This window comes from Pan paniscus, chromosome 1 (genome assembly GCF_029289425.2).
Source record: "Pan paniscus chromosome 1, NHGRI_mPanPan1-v2.0_pri, whole genome shotgun sequence".
NCBI lineage: Eukaryota > Metazoa > Chordata > Mammalia > Primates > Hominidae > Pan > Pan paniscus.
In genome coordinates, this window is record NC_073249.2 from 221773975 (window position 1) to 221788176 (window position 14202).

At 62.0% G+C, this 14202-nt stretch overlaps 1 protein-coding gene across 9 annotated transcripts in view; it reads right to left on the reverse strand.

The window, feature by feature from the left end:
• ESPN (espin) overlaps window positions 1-14202 on the reverse strand; it is a 37933-nt gene that overhangs the window by 7022 nt on the left and 16709 nt on the right. For 3 of the 9 annotated variants that reach the window (XM_034954252.4, XM_034954221.3, XM_034954231.3), the window contains 10 exons: window positions 13491-13677; window positions 13122-13304; window positions 12865-12996; window positions 9245-9446; window positions 7990-8261; window positions 5099-5260; window positions 4810-5008; window positions 3432-3458; window positions 2165-2310; window positions 1817-2080 (listed from right to left, as the gene is read on the reverse strand). In XM_034954252.4, coding sequence (XP_034810143.1) covers window positions 1817-2080; window positions 2165-2310; window positions 3432-3458; window positions 4810-5008; window positions 5099-5260; window positions 7990-8261; window positions 9245-9446; window positions 12865-12996; window positions 13122-13304; window positions 13491-13677 — 1774 coding nt within the window. The other 6 variants (XM_034954260.4, XM_034954244.4, XM_063601988.1 and 3 more) reach the window with 6 other exon arrangements.

Sequence of the window (14202 nt, forward strand, 5' to 3'; positions counted from 1 at the left end):
CCCACCCTTCCCCTCCCTTCATCCTGCTGGACAGCTGGGCACCGTAATATTCTCATTTGCTCACTTTTCTCCACCTCTGATGTCCAGTTTTCCCCCTGGGCCTGCCATCGCCTCCACAGAGGTCCCTGATTCATCTTGACCTTATGCGATCCACTCCCCACATACAAATAGGAAGCAGCCTCTTCCCTGCTTAACACTCCCCGCACCCGGCTCCCCAGTGCTCCAGGAGAAAGTCCGTTCTCTTCTGGGCCTCTGGCCAGGTCTTGGTAACCTGGCCCCCACTGAGGTCTCTCCAGCTCAGCTACCCCCTTCCTCCAGGACAGTCAGGGCCACATCCACTCTCACTTCCAGACTGCTCTGTCCCACCTGCGGCTCTTCAGCCCACTCTCCTCCTGGCCACCCCTCACTCATCTTCCAAGTGTCACCTTAGACATCACCTCCTCCTTCCCTAACACACCCCCCCAGCCCACATATAAGGTGGCCAGTTAGGGCTGCCCCAGTCCCCTGCGTTCCCCATTGCAGCTGGCTGTGTTGCATCAGCCCAAGTACTTCTCTCCACTGCCACCCACTCTCTCACACTGCCCCATTTTGTGTGCTTGGTGACTCGCACACATGTCCGCAGCCACCTTAGAGCAGGCCTTGATATGTTCACCATGAATCTCCAGAGGCTACAACAGTGTGTGGGGCACATAAATGGCACTCGGGGGCCAGGCGTGGTGGCTCACGCCTGTAATCCCAGCACTTTGGGAGGCCGAGGCAGGCGGATCACTTGAGGCCAGGAGTTCGAGACCGGCCTGGCCAACATGGTGAAACCCCATCTCTACTAAGAATACAAAAATTAGCCGGGCATTGTTGGCGGGCATCTGTAGTCCCAGCTACTCGGGAGGCTGAGGCGGGAGAATCGCTTGAACCCAGGAGGTGGAGGTTGCAGTGAGTCGAGATCGCACCACCGTACTCCAGCCTCAGTAACAGAGTGAGACCCTGTCTCAAAAAAATAAATAAAAAATAAAAATAAATGGCATTTGGGGAATAGTTGTTGGATGAATAAAAGGCAACTCATCCTGCCAGCTGGTGCTGATCAGCCCACCTTACAGAAAAGGAAACTGAGGCTGGATGAGGCTCAGTATCAGCAGCTGGAAGGCGGCAGCACAGCAATGGAGCCCAGGTCCCTAAGACTGAGACCAAAGCCCTCTTGGCTACTCAGTGTGGTCCTTGGACCAGCAGCATCAGCAGCCTCACCCAGGAGCTGGCTAGAAATGCAGAGCCTCAGCCCTGCTCAGACCTCCTAAATCCGAACAGGCCTTTTAACCAGATCCCAGGTGCTGGGCAGGTGAAGGAGAGTCTGAGAAAGGCTGCTGTCTCACTTCCAAGGGCAAGCTGGTGGGGGTGTGTGTGGAGACTGGGACAAGCCCCAAACAGGGTTGTACCACCCTGCTTTCCCTAAAGAAAATGGCCGGGCACGGTGGTTCATGCCTGTAATCCCAGCCCTGGCCAACATGGTGAAACCCCGTCTCTAATAAAAATACAAAAAAATTAGCTGGGCGTGGTGGCAGGCGCCTGTAATCCCAGCTACCTGGGAGGCTGAGGCAGGAGAATCATTTGAACCTGGGAGGCGAAGGTTGCAGTGAGTCGAGATCGCACCACTGCACTCCAGCCTGGGCGACAGAGCAAGACTCTGTCTCAAGAAAAGAAAAAAAAAAAAGAAAGAAAGAAAGAAAATGGGAGGTCCCAAGGTTGGGGTTGGGGGTGGCGTGGGGGATGGGCTGTGCATCCAGATGCAGACCCCAGGGCTCCCTGGGCACCCCGCCCCACCCACCTTCCGCCTCTGCTCCTCCTCCTCCTGCATCTTCAGCTGCATCTTGCGCACCATCACCTGGCGCTTCCACTCGGGGATGGGCCGGCCCTGCTCATCGTGCGTGGGGATGAGAGCCTCCACGTCCAGCTGCACTCCCGGCGCAGGAGTAGTGGGCGGCACGGGAACCAAGCTTCCATTGAGCAGCGGCTGAAACCCCGCAGCTGGCGGTGTGGGGCTCCGGACTGGTGACAGTGCAGGTGACACAGACGGCAGCGGCGAATCGGGCTGCAGGGAGAAGCGGTGGGGCTGAGCGCCCGGTGGCCTAGGGCCAGGGAAGCCGGGTCGCAGGCTCCTGCTGGGCCCGCCTACCTGGAAGGCCGGCTGCCCGCTGCCTGAGAACACTGTGGTCAGCCCCTTGCTCTGCGGCGTTGGCTTCAGGCTCTTGCCTGCCTTAATCTCAGCCAGTAGCTCCGAGTTGTCGCCCGTCGGGGACATCATGTTGAAAGACTTGGTGCCTATGCGGAGGCAGGAGATGAGGCACTGGCCAGGGTGGGGCTGCATCCCCGCCACCCCTCACCCGCCCCTCTGCAGCCCCCTTCCTAAGCCAAGATTGGATGGGTGCCCATCCTCCGGGCCAGCAGGCAGCTCTCCAGATCCCAGGTCCTGCAGGCAGGTTTCAGGGCCCCCAGAGGCGGGCCCTTGGTTCCCTGACTGTGGCAACCCCACCATCCTCCCCACCCTACTCACGGGATGGAGGGCCCCTGCCTGGAAGCCCCTGGGAGTTCATGGTGGCTCTTGGGCATATGTCCCCGCCCAGCCACTGACTGCCCAGCTCCAAAACACTACCTGGAATCAGCCACCTGACCTTTGTCCCAGGTTCCCTGGCTCAGCCCAGCTGGGGTGGAGCCTCCCTCTGGCCCTCTCCCTACATCAGCAAAGCCTCAGTGACCCTTGAACTGAGTCAATTGGGGCCTCCATGGACATAAAGTCCGGACCCCAGAGTGCCAGTACCCACCTGGTCCCCTCCCTCCCCACCACACCCACAGACAGACGCACAAGCAGACACATTGGTTGCAAGCCGGGAGCACCTTTACGGCAAAGCATGGCTCAGCTCTAGGGGCCCAGGAAAGCAGAGCCCTTACTAAGGCTACGGGAGGCACCCAGGAGGAAGGGCAGGCGGGTAATATGGAAACACCCAGGGCAGAGTGTGCATTTTCCAGCTTAGCCGGAGGAGGCAAATGGAGATTTGGAGAGAGAGGTCTCTTGAGCCCCGATGAAGGGGTCAGGTCTGGGAGGGAGGAATAAAATGGGCCGACAGCTCTTGGATTCCCAGGCTGGGGATCCCAGAATGCAGTCACGGCTCGGGGGAGAAGAGTAGGAGAAAGGGAAAATCGGTGTGGCTGGCTCATTTATTTAGGCAAAACCATCAGCCAGGTGCAGAATGCTTGGGTGCATATGTGGGTATGAGGGTAGGTATGAGGTGCAAGGCCCCACCCATGCATCGAGGTTCTCTCGCCTGCCAGCCCCTGCCCCTGCCCTTTCCTCAAGTCTGGGCCCCTCCTCCCTTGCTTTTCCTGCCTCTTCCCCCCACCCCGCGCCTCAGCCTCAGCCAGGAGCCACGCACGCAGCTACTCACTCTTCCTGTGCCTCAGGACTCTCACTTCTAGGGACCAAGAGGAGAGAAGTGACAGCGGAGTTAGGAGGGAGGGGGGCCAGGATGAGACTGGGACAGCAGGGGACAGGGAGCGGGCCAGGGAGAGCAGGAGGGGGGAAGTGGAGAAGAGAGGAGGAGCTTTTCTGCTCATCTGACCCTGGCTCAGGCTGCTCTGGGGCCCCATGAGGGTGGTCCATCGAGTTCCTGGCTTGGCTGGTGCCCCTGAGGGCTGGGCAGGGCCACCACTGGCTCTAGCCCCTAGCAAGGGCCTCCACCTTGGCACTGGGTTGGGGTAGGGCACCCAGCCCTGGCTGTGCTGGGTGGGGGTGTCTTGGGAAGCCCAGAGTATATTTTTCTCTGCCCTTAGCTTCAGCGCTGCTGCAGGCTGTGGAGGGAAGAAGGAGGCTTGGCAGGTGCTGGACATGCTTCCATGGGCTCTGGTCTGCAGGGGCTGGGGCTCCATAGGAACTGTAGGGGGACAAGCTCTGCTCTGCACTTCTAGTCAGGGAGATGAAGCTTTGAGGGGTGCCATTAAGCATGATCTCTGCCCTGAGTGGCTGGGTGAGGAAGACACCCCAGCCAGGCTGGGATGGGAGCACCACATCTAGGCACTCTGTCCTGGGCCTTCTAGGTGTCCTGGCAGGGGGACACTGTCCCACCCTACAGAAAAGAAGCCCAGGAATCCTGCACCAGTCTAGCTCTTTAAAAAGGTTGCCTAGGGAAGTCACCGGGGAGGGAGGGGGAAACACGGTGGGTCACAGCTTTGCCCCCATAGCCACGCCTTGGCTGGCCCAGGGCCCCTGGCAGAAACTGGCTAGGAAGAGTTCCTGGCATATCTAAGAAGGCTTCAGGTCTGTGCTGCTTGGAAGGACAAGAGAAAGACGTGGAGAGAGGAAGAGAGGCTCAGGATAGACGGGCAGGGGGAAGGGTGGCTAGCTGCGGGGCCTCTCTGAAGCTGGTTCTACTTCGAGTGTCCCTCCAGTACCAGCTCATCAGAAACACCAGCACCAGCTCATGGGAAACACCAGTGCCAGAGCTGGGAGGCCCTTTCTAGCTGGTGGGAGGAGGCCCAGAGAGGGGAGGGGACTTGCCCAGGCCACACAGCTAGGGGGTGGGAGGCAGGCCCAGATTGGGGAAGGGACTTGCCCCAGGCCGTGCAGCCCGGTCGTGCTTTGGCAGGACCTCAAGCAACCCAGAGCCCTCTCTTAGGGTCAAGTACTCAATGGGGTAGGGGTGGCCGGAAGACCATGTAGAAGAGGAAGGACCCGGGCAGTGACAGCTGGGGAGGGGGCGGTGTCTAGATTTCCCTCCCCTTTCAGGGCTAGCGCCGCCCCACGCCCCTCAACCTGCCCCTACTCACTGCCGGTGGACGAGGAGGAGCGGCGCTGCCCGCAGCCAGGGCCAGCGCTCTCGAGGGGCAGAGGCGGGGCCGGCGGTGGCGAACTCGCGGCCTCCGGCAGGGGCGGCGGCGGCGGTGGGGGCGGCGGTGGCAGCTCCCTGGACGCCTTGGGGTCCGCGGCGCAGCCGTTAGGAACATGGTTCCCAGGAAGCAGCGCCGCCTGCGGGGGAGCGGAGGGGCCTTCGAGTGAGCCGCGGGCGGCAGGGCCGAGGCGCGGGCAGCCGGCAGGCGCGGGCTGGCGGGCACGCACCTCCTCGCTGTGCGCCATGCCCGGGCGTGCGGCCAGCGTCTCGCCGGGGCAGCGGCCCAGCTGCCGGTAGTAGTCCCCCGTGCTGGGCTGCTTGCTGAAGGCGCGGGGCTTGCGGCTGGAGTCCTGCCTCCGCAGCCCGTCGTGGCCGTCGCAGGAGCTCAGCTGCGGGAAGACAGTGACCGGTGGGGCTCGGGCACCTGCCCGGTAGGCGCCCCCCACGCCTCCCCACCCAGCTCTTCACCTCCTGGGGACTCGCGGCCAGCGGCCGTCGAGGGGTGCAGCAGCTGACTTCCTAGACCCCCTGGTTCTCACAGTGGGCAGCGGGCGAGGGTCATGGGGGCCTCGGTGGAAGGGCAGGCTCCGCCTGCCTTACAGGGAGGGGTTCTGGGCACCGGCCAAGGGGCACAGGGGCCCCCACTAAGGCCAGAAGGGGCGGGCCCAGGGGCGGGGTGGCCCAGCCCCGACGCCAGGGGGAGCTGGCGAAGGGGCACCTCCCAGCTTAGCCCTCACTAGGCCCTCGGCCGCACTCCGCTCTCGGCTGTCAGAAGGACTGTGGGTCCCCAGGGCTCCGCGGAGCCCTGTCTTTCGGGGGTCCGGGGCCGGAGGGAGCCCCCTCCAGAGCCTGTGCTCTCGGAGGCTCCGGCTTGCCACGGACCCCGGTTGCCCGTCCGGGGGCTGCTCCTACCTGCCACGGTGCTGGTGGCCCCCGCTGTGCACCTGGCTGTGGGGGCGGCAGGACCCGACACCTGCGTTACCTGATACTTCCTCTCAGGTTACAGCCACCCGCGCACAGCCAGCCTATGGGCTCCGACGGCCTGACATCACCCGGGGCCCGCCAATCCCAGGCTGAACCCCCCCAGCCGTCGCGGATGCCACAGGGGGCGCCAACTACTTTGCCACACCTGGCCGCGGCTCTGCACCCGTCCCCGGCCAGATGTGACCCCACCCCCTGCGCCTCTCCCTAAGCTGGGAGCTGAGCCCCCACCTTCATCCCCGCCCGAGAGGGGAGAGGGCTGACAGTGGGCAGAGGGGGCCTCTCATATTTGGCCCCCGGCTCCGGGTCGCGTCCCCACCCTTCCCCTCCTGCATCTGGAAACCATCACCATCCACGAAAGCGACACCGACACCCGCGCTGAAGCCTCGGATTTCAGGGGCCGTAAGGCGGGGTCGGGTGACAGCGTGGCTTCCCACCCTGTCGCAGCTGCCCCCAACTAGGCCCAGCTCAGTGAGGGAGAGTGAGGCGGCCGGGCCAAAGACTGAGTGACCGGGTGGGGGCTGTCCTCTGCCCCACTCTCCAGCCCATGCGTCCCTGCGGTGGCCTCAGACCCTTCACCCCGCCCGACCTGGCTCACATTGCAGGAAATGCGACACCGCAGGATTTGTTTTCTGGGCCAGCCCGCCCGCTCCGCGCCCCCTGCAGCCCGGAGGCTCGGACGCCACGACCCTGCTCCCACCCCCGGTCAGGCACCCGCGCGAGGGGCGCCGCGGCGACACAAAGAGCCCTTTGTGGAGCGTCCGGGCCCCGGCCCTGGCGCCTGCGGCCCAGCACGCACACGGCCGAGATGGACGCACATAGCCGGGGGGGCGCACACAGTGGGGAGGGGCGCACACAGTGGGGAGGGGCGTACACAGCCGGGAGGGACGCACACAGCCGGGAGGGACACACACAGCCGGGAGGGGGCTCACACAGCCGGGAGGGGACCACACAGACCTGGCACTTGGGCTCAACGGTGGAGACGGGGCACTGGCTGGGCCACCTGTCCTGTGGATTTGGGCGGGGCCAACAGTCTGCGCTGGGAACTCAGCGATTCCAGGGCCCCCTCTGCCTCCCAGAGATGAAAGGGGAAGCCACTGTGGGAGCTTGGTCTAAGGTGGCATGAAGAGGGCAGCTACTGGAGCTGGCCTGCAGGTTCGGTGTCCCTCCCATGCCTCCCTTGCCCAGTGGCCTTGTGACCTGAGTCACCTTTTATGAATTGGCCCTGGGGTGGCTTTGCCTTGGGCTTAAGAGAGAACTGCAAGGTCCCAGGCTCCAGCAGGACCCCAGGGGGCTGCCACACCACATCTGGCCACCTGTGACCTCAGGCTGTCCCCTCACCTCTTAGACCATCCTTGCTCTGTTCCTGTGGCCAGAACGCCAGTGTTCCCCAGGGCACCCTGCCCGGGATACCCGGAATTGCTCAGACCAGACCTCTGCCCCAACCCCTGCTCCAGAGCCTCAGCCAGGGGCCTGCAGGCCCCAGACATCCCTAGGCACCTCACACTCCACCTGCCCACCCTGGCCTCCTCCTCTCCACACAGGCTCGCTTCCCTCCAGGGCTCCCAGCTCAGGCCTGGCCCTTTCCCCCAGGAGCTCAAGCCCTAAACTGGAACCAGCCACACAGCTTCACTTCCACCCAGTCCTGCTAGTGCCTGCTCACCTTCCCCCCACCCTCCTTCCAGCCCTCACCTCCACAGCCATGCCACTGGCACCTTCCACCTGGCAGCCACCTCCCTTGGGTTACACTCTCCGACTGAGCCTGGGGCTGTGGGGGTGGGGGGGCATGCTTGGGGAGGAGCAGTCTCCATGCATTCTCTGTCAACTCCATGACAACCCAGCTGCTCTGTGCAAGAGGTGGCACAGGCCCAGTTCCTGGTGAGGCACAGCTGTCTGGACCTGTGTCCTTCACCCCCCAGCTCCCATGGAGGGCAATGACCTGCTCTTACTCTCCTCCCAGTCCAGTGTCCAGCCCTGACCCCTTGTGGGACTCGCCAGGAGCTTTGACTCTTGAACATGCCGTGGACCCAGGGATCCCCACCCTATGCCCACTAGTGAGGCCAGGCCTTTGGCCTCACTGGCCCCCATCAGCCCAGTCCCCCTGCTGGGAGGCAGGCAGGGGGTGAGGGCTCACTACCTCCTTCTTGAGGGCCTCTGTCTCCACGTGGCGGAGTTTGTTCTTGGTCTGCATGTAGATGTCAGCTGCCTGTGGTCCTACAGGAGGCTTGGGAGCTGGGTAGCCAGGTGGGGGTGGGGGCAGTTGGGTGCCTGGGGGCGGGGGTGGCGGGGGGAAGCTGGGTGGGGGTGGTGGGGGTGTGGGCTTCCCAATCGTGCCCCGAGGCAGGCCCAGCTCCGGGTTCAGCATGTCCATGTAGCTCTGTATGTCTGCAGCTCTAGCGCTGGAAAGCCCTGGGGAGGCAGAAGGAAGGGCCAGGTTTGGGAGCATACAGACAGGCTGTCCCCCAAGACTGAGACTCTCCACCACCTGGAAACAACTTGCTGAGGGCCAAGGTGGGCTCCGGGCACCACTTGGTACACCTGCGGTGGCCCCTGGCGTTGCTGGGCTTCCCCTCCCTGGCCCTGCCCTGCCCCAGCCCAGCACTTATTGGGGGAAGACCAGGCACTCCGGTTTGGAGGGGAAGCACTGGAGGCTTTGGTGTGTCTAGAGGGCAGGGTCACCTGGAAGGGGAGGGTCTACTCCTTGGGAGTATGGATGGCCACATCCAATCTTTGCAGGGCACCCCTGCCAGGTCTGGAGGCCACCATCTGGCGGCGTGAAGCAGGCATTGCAAGTGGACGGACGCCCATGCTCAGGGCATGGTCAGGGTGTGTGTACACACAAGGCTGCAGTCTGCCGAGGCGATCGTGCATTTGTGTATGTTTGAGGGGGTACGCATTTGTGCACATGCTTCTTTGTACTGATGAATGTGTGTGCATTGCTCTGTGGACATGGTGTGTGTGTGTGTGTGTGTGTGTGCATATCTGTAGTATGGAAATAGAGCATCGTGTGCTTGCTTGTGTAGGGTGGGTGTGTGCAGATATTCGCATGGCTCTGTATGTGTGTTCATATCTGTATGCTGTATGTACACATGTACAAGTGTGTGCTTTTGTATGTGAGTAGCTAAGAATAATGAATGGTGGGCGGCACACGTGGATTTTGTGGGTGGGGAGAGTACATGTGGATGTACATGTATGTTTGTGATGAGCACACACAAATATGAGTGACATCTGTCTCTCACCAGAAAGGGTGTCGCCTCCCCATGTTTAAAAGCAAGTGATGAGGGTAGTGTCCGATATTGGCTGTGGCAGGGCGGCCCAAGGCCAACCCTCACAGCCCAGCAGTCTGGCTTCAGTCTGCTCTCCCTCCCCGTCTTCCTCCTGGGCACACTCACCACATGGAGGGTGCTGGCCCTTGATGCTGGAGTGGCTGGAGGAGCAGGAGTCGTAGTTGGAGAGGGTGCTGGTAGGCGAGCTGAGGTCAAAGTTCAGCGGCTGGACCGACACCGTGGTATTGGGTGAGGACATGCCTGAATCCGGCTGCTTCGCCTCCAGCTCTGCGGATGGATCCCGGGAAAGCACGCGGTGCTCCACGCTCTGAAGGGGAGGCAGGGAGGCCATGAAGACAACCATACCCCAAGATGCGCTGCTTTCCAGGCCACGGTCCTACTCAGCCATGCCTTCGCTGTGGGATCTTGGCCAAGCCACGCCGCTCTCTGGGGTCTCTTCCCCATCACTAGAGGGTCTCTCAGGTTCCTCCAGGTTAAGATTCAAGCCTAGCCCCACCAGGCAGCAGGACCCAGGTTCCTGGGAAACTCCCTCCCCTGCCTCCTCCCTGATTAGGAGGGTGGAGAGATCGACAAGGAGGGGGCCCTTGAGCTGCACCCCAAGGGGAGAACTGCCAGGAGATCAGCCTTCTCCCTCACAGATCAGCAGAGGCTCCATGGGGAGGGGCACAGCACAGGCCCATCCCTAGTTACCTGGCTGGCAAGCCGGCTCTCCTTGCCGGACCTGGGGCCTGGGGCAGACTCCCAACACCAGCCCGGCCTGTCTCCTGATGGGGCCCTCGGGGTAAGGGTGGGGCCTGGATGGCCAGCTGAGCAGTGATGGGCAGCCAGAACTCAGGCTGCCTGGCCTGCCATCCCCCCGCCCTGCCCAGTCTGTGCGTCTGACCACAGGCCTGTCCCCTCCCGGTGCAGAGGGGGCTGTGGTGGGGGCCCTGCTTACATTGCCATGCTGCCCCTGCTGCCGGCAAGCCCGCTTGCTCCGCTGCCTCCTGCCCAGGCCTGCTCCTCCTTGCCCCATGCCCCCTCCCTGCCTAAGAAGTGTCACAGGCCCTCTGGGAGAGAGAGGCAGGCCTGGCACCAGGTAACGGCTCAGCGGCTGCGCTCATTGGCCCCGTAATTAGGGGCTCTGTGGGAGTGTTTGCCTTTTCTGGGCCAGCGTCTTCTGTGGCTTGGATCTGTCCCTGCCGCAGCTGGGCCTGCTTGGGTGAGGGGACCAGGGCACACATACCCCACCCATTCCAGGGGACCAGGCCCTGCTGCCTACCGCAGGAATCAGGGGAGCCATAGGAGGTGGCGTGGGCAGCACCTGAAGGTGCTCTTTAGCTGGCCAACAGCAGTGGGTGCTGAGGGCACCAAGCCCTGACCCCTGTAGGCAGCAGATAAGAGGCTGGGCCACAGCAGGTGTACTGCGCCTGGCCTGAGCCACCCAGCTCTGCAGTCTGGGACAGTGGCTTCAGACTTCCCCTCCCTGACTTACTAGCTATTTCGGGAGAGTCACCTATGCTTTTTGTGCCTAACTTTCTTTATCTGCAAATGGGGATAACAGCACTACTTGCTCTGCTGAGCTCCAGGACATGGCGCCCAGTAAATGCCATATTGTCAACTTTTTTTTTTTTTTTTTTTAGACAGAGTTTCATTCTTGTCGCCCAGGCTGGAGTGCAGTGGCGCGGTCTCGGCTCACTGCAGCCTCCATCTCCCGGGTTCGAGCAATTCTCCTGCCTCAGCCTCCCAAGTAGTTGGAATTACAGGCGCCCGCCACCACACTCAGCTAATTTTTGTATTTTTAGTAGAGATGGGGTTTCATCATGTTGACCAGGCTGGTCTCGAACCCTGACTTCAGGTGATCCACCCGCCGCCTCAGCTTCCCAAAGTGCAGGCATGAGCCACCCCACATGGCCTCTCAACCTTTTTTTTTTTTTTTTTTTTTGAGACAGCATCTTGCTCTGTCACCCAGGCTGGAGTGCAGTGGCGTGATCTCGGCTCACTGCAACCTCCGCCTCCCGGGTTCAAGCGATTCTCCTGCCTCAGCCTCCCAAGTAGCTGGGACAACAGGCACCCACCACCATGCCCAGCTAATTTTTATATTTTTAATAGAAACGGGGTTTCACCATGTTGGCCAGAATGGTCTCGATCTCTTGACCTTGTGATCTGCCCGCCTCAGCCTCCCAAAGTGCTAGGATTACAGGCGTGAGCCACCGTGCCCGGCCTTTTTTTTTTTTTTAGACGGAGTCTTGCTCTGTCACCAGGCTGGAGTGCAGTGGCGCAATCTTGGCTTACTGCAACCTCCGTCTCCTGGGTTCAAGCGATTTTCCTGCCTCAGCCTCCCGAGTAGCTGGGACTACAGGCGTGTGCTACCATACCTGGCTAAATTTTTTTTTGTATTTTTAGTAGAGACGGGATTTCACCATGTTGGCCAGGATGGTCTCGATCTACTGACCTCGTGATTTGCCTGCCTTTGCCTCCCAAAGTGCTGGGATTACAGGCATGAGCCACTGCACCCGGCCAACTATTTTTTTAATGTACTGTGAAGAGTAACGGAGATTACACCTTTAAGGCACTCGGCAGGGTGCCTGCCTATGTCAGAATCCAATGAATAGTGTTTGCTGTCCTATGACTGCTAGCAGCTGCATCCAGAGAGGCCCTCAGGTGCCCTGGGCTCTGGTGCCACCCCCCACGGTCCCTCAACAGAGTCACAGACACTCTTAACTGAAGGGGACCCACCATTGATGCAGAAATGCCCTTCCCAGTGTCCATCCCAGCTTATATACCCAGTGACAGAGTGCTCACTACCTGCTGGGCCATTCATTCTCTTCCAGAGACTCTTTCGCGGGGGGAAGTTCATCCTCAGGCCCACCTGCAGCCTCTGGCCTCTGGGCCTTGCTGTGTTCTGCAGCCCCCAGAGCCAGGACCATCCCCCTGTGCTGGGGGGCGGGGGGAGGGCAGATGGACAGACGGTGCTCAGGGCACAGACCATCTGCCTTCTTCCCTCCGGGCCTCATTGCACAGCCCCTCCATGGCCAGGCTGCCCCATGGAGTTGGTCCGCATCCTTTTCGGGTTGGCTGCGAGGCCCACTCTCTTCCCTGCCTATTGCCTCATAGCAGGCATTGTACCAGACGGTGCAGAGCCCTGCACTTGGAGACATCCACAGCTGAGTTCAAGTCCCACTGGGTCACTTCATGGCTGTCTCACCATAATAACATAATTTAAAAAGAGTAGCGTGGGTTTCCAGTTATGACCCAGCCATGAAGTCAGCAAATGTATGGTGCAGGGGCTGAGAGGTGCCTCCTGGCCAGGCCATCAAGGTAGGTTCTCCACTCTAACACTTACTGGTGATGCCATCTTGGTGCCCCGCAGACTCACTTTATCCATATGTGGAACGGGACACTTACACTCTTTTCTGCAGAGGGTGGCTGTGAGTTATATCCAAGCTAATGTCTATGGGTAGGTGAATGAGCCTGCCTATTCCCAGTGGGTCCTGTCTTGTGATTTCTCCAGCCTTACCCCTTGGGGCGACTCTGGTCTTCCCTGTCCTCTTTCCGTTGACCTTTGTGCCTCTACTCCCTCAGTCCCCAGTAGGCAGTGGTTCTGGGCTGAGAGGTCGTGTGGGGTAGCGGGCTTCACGTCCCTGAACCTCAGCTTCCTCCTTGGTAAAAGGGGTGACGACACCCACCACTGGGGTGGAGGGGCGAGAAGAAAGAATGCGACAGGAGCAGCTCAGGGATCGTACCAGGTTCTCCACCGTGCGCAGGTAGCGGGTGCAGTGGCTGTGGCCGTTGAAGTCCGACAGGTCGGCGGCCGTGTACCCGTCGCGGTCGCGGACGTCCAGCTCCGCGCCGTTCACTACCAGGATCTGGCAGCACTGCGGGGGCACGCAGTGAGGACCCGGCCGCGGCCGCGAGCTGGGACCCCCGCGCCCGGGCAGGGCCGTGCTGAGAGCGCGGTGCCAGCAGAGGGCGCGCGCCCCCACCCCGGGCCCGCGCTGACCTCTAGCTCCCCGTTCTCGGCGGCGTCGTGCAGCGGGGTCCCGCCCCACAGGTCAGCCGAGATCTCCCCGCCGTGCAGCAGCAGCCAGCTGAGCACCTTGGTGTGGCCGCGGCTCGCCGCGAAGTGCATGGCGGTGGCGCCGTCTTTGTCCTGCTCGGACAGGCTCACGTCGGTGCAGCTCACCTGGGCGGGACGGGCGGGGAGAGAGGGGCGGGGGCTGGGCGCCAGGCCCCTGTAGGCCCCGCCCCCTGTACCTCCTGGCCCCGCCCCCGGCCCCCCGCCCCACCCCTGATGGCCCCGCTCCCTCCACTCCCCGCCCTGCCGGCTCCGCCCCGCCTCCCCTCCTCCCCGCCCGGGCCTGGAGCTCACCAACCACACGATGACGGGGCTGTGGCCCATCTGCGCCGCGGCGTGCAGCGGGGTCATGCCGTCGTGGGCGCGCGCGTGCGGGTCTGCGCCGCATTCCTGCACCAGGTACTGCGTCACCTCCAGGTGGCCCTCCTGGCACGCCAGGTACAGGGGCGTGGCACCGTTCTTGGTTTGGGCATTCACTCCCCTGCGGAGACACAGCGCCCACCGTGGGCTTTCAGCGCCTCACCCCCTCCGAGGCCTTCTTACCCGCCCCCATCCCGTCCCGGGGAGCCCTGGACGGCAGGGAGAGTGGGTGGGAAAGGGCCCTGTCACCGGCCCGCTGCTGCCCGGGGGGCTCCCCCTGGACTGAGTCCTGAGCCACCCTCCCTCAGAGGTCCCTGAGGGCGTCCCACCCAGCACCGCCCTGCCCTCAGTCCTACTTTTTTTTTTTTTTGAGAAGAAGTCTAGCTCTGTCGCCCAGGCTGGAGTGCAGTGGCTCGATCTTGGCTCACTGCAACCTCTGCCTCCCGGGTTCAAGCGATTCTTCTGCCTCAGCCTCCTGAGTAGCTGGGATTACAGGCATGTGCCACCACGCCCCGCTTATTTTTTGTATTTTTAGTAGGGACAGGGTTTCACCATGTTGACCAGGCTGGTCTCGAACTCCTGACCTCGTGATCCGCCCATCTCAGCCTCCCAAAGTGCTGGGATTACAGAGCCACCACACCCAGGC